Genomic DNA, 7,855 nt, shown 5'->3' on the forward strand with positions numbered 1-7,855 from the left:
CTGACTTTAATATAACATTTTTAAGGTTTTTTTTTATTTAGTAAATTATTAAATAAGTGGCTTTATTGTATAGTATTATTTGTATTAGTTGCAATAAAAGCTATGTACAATTTTATTTTGCATTATGTTTTATTTCGAGTCTGTCCATAGTATTAAATCATACTAAATTAGGTGTATATTCTGAAAGCTGAATTATTATAGCTTTGATGGTTACTTTTTACCAATTTACTTGTTATTTTAAGATTATATTACAATGTTGTAAGCACTTTCTTTATATGTATTTACTTTCGGTTTCTATTATTGATGTTAAATGTAAATAAGTGCCGCTTGGCAATCTGACATGTAAACACAGCGTTAAGCATTAGTTTGTTGAGTAAAGAAGTAAATTCGACCAACAGCAATCACATGAATTTGATGAAAATGGTGTTCAACAATAAAGGATAAACCAATGAATAGTTTTGATCAATTCTCAATACAATCTATTTTGATAAATCAAATCTAATAATGCATAACATTGTGTCTATTATTACCAAGTTAGACGGTTTCTTGTAGGAAATATGCAACAGCGTCACACACACCGTGAAGCATATTCCAAGTTATATCTTTTGGATTTGGCGTGCATTTGGAGGTCTGCCAATGAGAATTACTTCGAAGCCTAAAACACTCAAAATAATGACATTTTCTATAGCTGGGTTCATATGGAGTTTAGTATTAATCTCCTTACAAGAAGTTCTCTCTACCACCATTCTTTACATAATTATAAGCAACGAAATGTTAGATTATGAAACATATAGTACCTATAAGCTCGCAATGATTCTGGACTTCGTGGCTCTGCAAATTATGGCAGCTTCCACATCACATTCTTCAGCTACACAAAGTATCACCATGGGTTTCAAGATAGCTAACGTCAAGATGCGAGAGGAGATTATCTGCAACAGAACAAACTATGATGAAGCGCAGCATGTCTGATGTTGCCATATTTCATACAATACATAATTTAAATAGTTGGTGATTTTTTTATTCTTCTTTAAAGGGAGGAATAAAAAAGGGTGGTATTAAAATAAAAGGATAGATATGTAAATTAGAAAGTACGTAATTGTTACTGTTATTTTAATACGTTTACTTAAGTTCATATTCGAAATCAAATCTTCCGGTTCATATCACACAGAAATATTGTTTCAATACCATATTAAATCAACATATTATACCGAAACTGGCAAAAATTTGAACTTCTACAGTTTTCTGCCTGGGTGAATCGAAAGGACATAGGTTTCTTGAGATTAGCTTGAGCTTACCCAACAATCAAATAGCTATGATCGAAATAGCTTCTGTATTACAGTTTGTGAACTTTGACAAGTTAAAGCTTTCTTCTTTGTTCAAGTTAGCTTATTGCTAATTATTTATACAGTTTCGTAAATAAAACTTGTCAGTTTAAGTACATCACCTTTTGGCTCATGGTTTATTTTCACTATAAATCCATTGTTAAGTTAAGGGAAGAAAAGTATTTAAACGTGTCGGTATGGTTTAAACTAGAAGACTGATGTCTGATATAACAAGTGTTGCGTAAACCAAAGAATAATATTACGTTTATAATGCTACCTCATACAGTGTCGAGTAATGGACTTTGAATAACATCTAGAAATCAAAACAGCAACGTTTTAAAACTGAGATGTAGAGTATTTACTAAGAATACCTGCAGATGGTACTAATCACGCCTAAGGTTTTGGAAATTGAACATGCCGTTCTGAATCAATCATATTTTGAACACATTTTAACTTAAGCTTAAGTACAATTTGTCATATTAACTTTTACACTATCAAAAATATAGGTCTGCATTTAATTTTTTAATCTTGGGCTGGATTTTTAAGAAACTAAAGATTTGCTTAAAAAATTTCATATTGCGATCAGTTCGTAGCTGTAATCAATCAGTGTAAAATTTCAACTTTTCTGATTCATTCAATTTAAATTTTATAGATGAAAGGCAACTCACTCACTCATTTTAGCGCTAATAAATCACATAAGATGATCAACGTCTAGGACAACACACTCATTGTTGAAGAAATCAAACAAAAATTTATTCATTTGAATTACTTTAGACTTGCAAGACGGAGAAGATAAAAACTAAATAAAGAACTCATAAAATGGCGTACATTATTCCTATCTCAAGGAATATTTTAACCGTATTAGGTTATATGTAAGTGAATATAATGTATGCAGTCAATCAGTATCATAAATGTTATAATACTCGTCTTTTGATGACCATCCTTAGTGCTTAGACAACATGAAAGCAAACGGGTATCATTATTTGAGAAGATGGTAGAACAATCTCAATAGAATATCTCCAGCAAGCTCAGAAAGAATCTCCATATTTAAACTATACACATATCTTGGAAAATTGTAAAAATTTCTTGAGATGTAATTTAGTAGTCACCTCAGTCTTTACGTATTCCTAAAATTCTACGATTTTCATTAACGTGAATAAGATTCTGAAAGTCATATTACCACATGTTACAGTTTAGATTGAGAGTTAGAAGGAAAAATCTTTGGGTTTACATTATAATCTTTTACCAGCTGATTTCCATAGGGGAATCAGCTGAGTTTCCAACCCGTCAAAAAAGGAGTTAAATAATTCTCTAAGAACGCATTTCCACATGTAAAATCATTTTATTGTTTTTACAAGGCATGTACACGTCCTACTTTATAATATATATGGAGGGTAGAGGTTCTGAAAGCCTCTGACTTAATAGATTTTCTCCAAAATAAAAACAAACCTTGCTTTTTTTTATCAAATTATAGATTTGTAATAGTTACTGAAACTCAGGTCGTACTGAACTAAACCCATTTATTGGATTGTGTAGCTACTTAAATACACTGCTTTTAATTAATGTTAAAGTAACAAGTTTACTGTCCAAACTGCAGCTAAATCTCAATTGTCTTTAAACTGTAAATTTACTTAGATTTAATAAAATAAATAGAAAGATAAAATTAAATGTTGCAATGTTACTAAAAGATCTTGTGTTACTAAAGGTCTAAAGGTTTATCTGAGGAAACCTTCGAATTTTTAAATGTTAGGTTTTGCCTGCTGTTATATAACTTATAACGCCGAATATAGGTGCCAGGTGACAAGACATGGTTGTTTCTAGTTTACAAGGCCACTATGTTAATTCATAGATAAAATGAGGATCAGAAACATATATAAGCCACAGTTTCTCACTATGTAGAAGGTTAAACATAAGTATATACATCGAAGAATATTCTAATGTGTTTACTGAAAAAGTATTATTTACAGTATTTAATTGTGTGATTTTAGGTAGTACCGTCTCTAAATTCAAGAAACTGAGGACTCTGATGATCACATATTGTATGCTGTGTGACACCGTACACCAGGCTAATGACTTCAACTGCGATCAGCTGATGGCCGTTTTGTTCTCTTTATTTGTTCACGTCACCATTAGGTCCTACTTCTTCTTCATACATGTCAGATCTGGTGACATAGTTTCCTTGACTAGAGATGCAGTGGGGGTCCTAATTCTCATCCGCTATACGATTCTGGTTGTGAAATCTAGCACGGAAGTCACTAACTCGGATAGTCCTCTATTAAGATAATAATAACTGTTGATTATTTTACGTATTATGTAGCTATATTTACGATCTTACAAATTATCAAACTAATTCCCCTGTGCTAATACTTGTAAGAGAGTTAAAATAAGTCTATAAAAAATTCTAAAGTTCTCTATTACACTTGAAACACTTCTTCTTCTTCATCGTTAAAACAAATAATATTAAATACATGTTTCCTTAAAGCATTATTTATATAGAAAAAGATTTATTGCCCATGCTTTCAATAAATACCTTACGTCCTGGGTGTTATGTATGATATATATATATATATATATATATATATATATATATATATATATATATATATATAATTGATATCATACTGTGTCAGTAATATAGGAACTCTAACATAATAAATTAATGATCTGGGGAAATATATATGCTATTAAAATATATTTTATAGTTAAAGGAAGTAAACAACTTTCCCTCCTTCTTTGATTACTATTTGCATTCAAAACCCTATTGCACCCATTTAAGCCTAAATAGAGAATCAATAGAATATTTTAGCACAAATAATGGTATATAAAACCTAATCTACTGATACAGTTTAATATCGTAATAATACAGCCTAAAAAGAAAATTATTATAAATATGCACTGATGTTGAAATCATTGATATTTTTGCAGGCTGACATGATATTTTCAATGATTTGCAAGCTGATAAACAAAGATATGGATCCGAAATTCAGGAATCAGGTAATGACAACACTTGTATTGTTCCCTCATGAGAGATTCAGTTTAATGAACTGATACGTATAATTGATTTGAAACTTAAATAAGTTGTATTAATATATAAATCGGGTTTTTCAGTAAAGGGAAGCTAAAATAAGAAGTATCCTTAAATCTTAAGAGATATTTATTAACTGCATTTATTTTTAGGAATTAGACATGTTGAAAATAAATACTTATTATTTCCTGAACTTTTGGTGAAGACCGGTATGCAATGTTTATGTGAATGCGCTTGAAAAGTTTTGAATAAGTTGACGTAGAGGGTTAAAGATTGAGATGGCTAATACCTCTACCTCTACTGAGGTGCCGAAGAACTCACTTTCTTGAGTGTTTGATGTGTAAAAGAGGTTTTACCGGCCAAATTTTGGAAAGTCCTACGGTATGATAGATCAGACTGGATGCGAGTTTCTGTGTATTTGTAGGACAAGTCCCGTTAAATAAAACACACCCTCTTTTACATAAAAATGTACGCTATATTTATGGTTTATTTGACAAAAATTAACTCATTATGTGTCTACTCTTCTAAATAAAATGTACAATTACATGATACAATACACCTAATAATGGTGAATAATAGGGCTCAACTCTTAAAATATATCCCTATAATCATAATTATCTAAGGCAAAGTTTATTAGCTATATTGCTTTCCACTTGTAACAAGGAAAAAGTGTTACCGTCAGTAAAAGTTCATTTTGAGATGAGCAATGTGGTTTCTTGCTCAGAAAAAAACTAACTTAACACATAACTAAAATAAATGGTAAAATTATGAAATAATACCAGAGCTAAGTGTGAACGATGTATTTGAGTTATTATCATAAACATAACCTACAAAATGTTCCGAAGAAAATTTGTTAAGCCTTGCGATGTATTTTCAGCTGGAATGTTTCCTTCTGCAGTTGCCTTACCACAACGCCAGATTCTCTGCTCGCGACTTTTTCCGTATCCACAATCAGACACTCACATCGGTATGTCTTTATTATCCATAAATGTATCACTTACTTTTATAATTGAGTTTTTATCCCCACCAATACACCCTGCTTATTTATTTATTGAACACCGAACGTAATATGTAAAATGCATTTTAGGTTCACCTCTGTAGTAACGGGAATTGCGCAAATCACACTTCAATATTTCTGCCATGGATTAAAAGCTTATTCACTTAGTTTTTTGTATTTTGTAATTGGTCAAAGATGTTTAATTAGATGATGTCTATAATGAAGCTGATGGTGTAGTTAAGTGAAATTACAAGAATGTAGTTTTAATCTAAAAGTTTTATTATATTTTCCAATAATTTTAAGAATATATTTGACCATATAATAAATACATATGGTAAAATTAGTAGATATATAGTATATCAAAGGCAAATTAGATAATATGTATTAGTATAATTGTATTAATAGAAAATTTTTACAAATACGTGTCCATCTGAAGTAAACTATATATATATATATGGATCAATACTTTTACCCTAATATTTCAAAATTAAGGTTAATGATATATCCCTGACTTCTTAAGATTTAAGTAACAAAATCGCAGAATTAAACTCTAATATAAAAAAAATAATTTTTTATAAAAATCTGTTAGCAGCTTACAATGACTAGTTGTCAATGAAATTACATTTTTTTACAAATGGATAGAAAATTAATTATTGCACTGTCACGTTATATTTTTATTTATTTCTGACGTAGTGGAAAATTGTATAATCAGCTAAGTTTATTTGCTCTGAACAATATATTGAGAATGTGTTCTGTCTGTACAGATGGCTGGAGCGGTGACAACTTACCTAGTGATACTGATCCAGTTCCAGACCGAGAACCAACCTACCTAGAATAGAGAACATTAGTTTCGGAATTGATGAAATCAACTTACTAAGAATTTGTATTATGCATTGTAATCTAACACATCTCATAGCACACTAAATGTGGCGGAATGAACACCATACCATATTGCTACGTTTCATCATATGACGCCTAAAGTGTGGTTACTATATGTGAAACACTTTGATATTTTTATTCTATTTAATTTCTTAATAACCACTTTGTTAGAAATAAATTAGAAATGAGACTAAACAATTATATATAATTTCTGATACTTTCAATTATATCTTCTGGAAACAAATTATAAGTTTAATATTGTACAAACAGCTTTCAAAATTTTCCTTGTTGCTTTACTTAGGAGTAGAATAATATTTTTTTCTACAATAAGAATACAGGTGTGGTGCCATTGATTCCTAATTGTTAGAATATAAAGCGTAAAATGGTTACATTTTTACATCACAATTGGCTTATGCTTTATTTGGATACATCCCCAAATAACCTTCCGAGAAGTGCAAACTACACTAAATTACTTGTCTTGGCATTCCTCGTAAACATTATATTCCACGGATAGGCACTTATACTGATCTATTGCTATCCCAAAACCGCATTGAGATAAGTGATTATCGTTATATAATATCCTCATATCCACAACAAATTCTGTCTCTTGTAACCAAAGCTTTTATAACTTTAAAAGTCATAATAATACTTTAATGCTGAAATGCTCCATAACACTAGACATTAGTTTTGAAAGTTTTGGGATATATACCCTTAAGTGTAGTCACCATGATTTAGGTTATTGTGTTTTAATCTTTTTTACCTTGCCACTCAATTTAGTAAAGAATAATTCTGAATACAAGATGGTTACGAGAATTTCTTAGAATTTTTAATAGATTGGTTAGCTTTAGACTTATAGAACTGTAGTAGAATATATCAATAACAATTGGATGTAAATTATCCGTTAGTTTAAATTGTTTCTTGAGGGGTAGTATATAATATACTTTAAAATAAATGCTGTCCTAATTATTTAAACTTAAACTTTTAATTGTACCTCACAGCATTGTCTTTCCCGATTCCTGGACATCGCATGGTGGCGTGATTATTCCTTCTCATTTTCTCTATATATAGTCCTTTTCGTTGTGTCTGTATATGTTATAAATTTAAATGAGCTAATATTTAACATAATTTAATCATACTTATCAAATACAATTCAAATCTACTCATCTCCTATAGTAACTATACATGTCGACTATGTATTACACTGGTTTTAAATAACTGATATTAATTAATATTTTTAATATCTTCAAAACAATACGTAATAATGAAAATAAAATTCAAACTTGTTTTAAAACACGTAACTAAAATAAGGGACGCTTATAACATCTGTCTTCTTACAAATTAAGCCGATCATCCTAAATGGTATAGGAATAATTACAACAAAACAAATTCCATGCGTATGTCTTGATAGACAATATAAGTTACACCATTTACAACACTTTCTTTACATTTATTTTACCACTTTATATGTTTTTAAATGAACAAACTACGAAATTATGCATACAAACTATAATACGGGAATAATATATGGTAAATAAATGTTTTCGACAGTAATCTCCTGTATTGAACTAGAAAATGTAAACAAAGATTCACAACAACATATAAAATGAATTTTATGAGATGCCAATTCAAATA

General features: G+C 29.8%; 1 protein-coding gene across 1 annotated transcript; it reads left to right on the forward strand.

Moving 5' to 3' along the window:
* Positions 1-810: 810 nt before the first annotated feature.
* On the forward strand, positions 811-6,177 carry LOC124368139 (gustatory receptor 68a-like). Its single transcript, XM_046825415.1, has 5 exons — positions 811-931; positions 3,311-3,552; positions 4,248-4,316; positions 5,225-5,314; positions 6,109-6,177. Exons 1-5 carry the CDS (start codon positions 811-813, stop codon positions 6,175-6,177), a joined length of 591 nt encoding a protein of 196 aa, XP_046681371.1.
* Positions 6,178-7,855: the final 1,678 nt, after the last annotated feature.

Source organism: Homalodisca vitripennis, chromosome 8 (assembly GCF_021130785.1).
Source record: "Homalodisca vitripennis isolate AUS2020 chromosome 8, UT_GWSS_2.1, whole genome shotgun sequence".
Classification (NCBI taxonomy): domain Eukaryota; kingdom Metazoa; phylum Arthropoda; class Insecta; order Hemiptera; family Cicadellidae; genus Homalodisca; species Homalodisca vitripennis.

Bases quoted from the DNA above. Each gene is read 5' to 3' on its own strand.
- LOC124368139 (XM_046825415.1), top strand. From the start codon at position 811: ATGATTCTGGACTTCGTGGCTCTGCAAATTATGGCAGCTTCCACATCA. The intron at 932-3,310 runs GCAACAGAACAA...GTGTGATTTTAG, and splicing joins GATGCGAGAGGAGATTATCT to GTAGTACCGTCTCTAAATTC. The intron at 4,317-5,224 runs GTAATGACAACA...ATGTATTTTCAG, and splicing joins ATCCGAAATTCAGGAATCAG to CTGGAATGTTTCCTTCTGCA.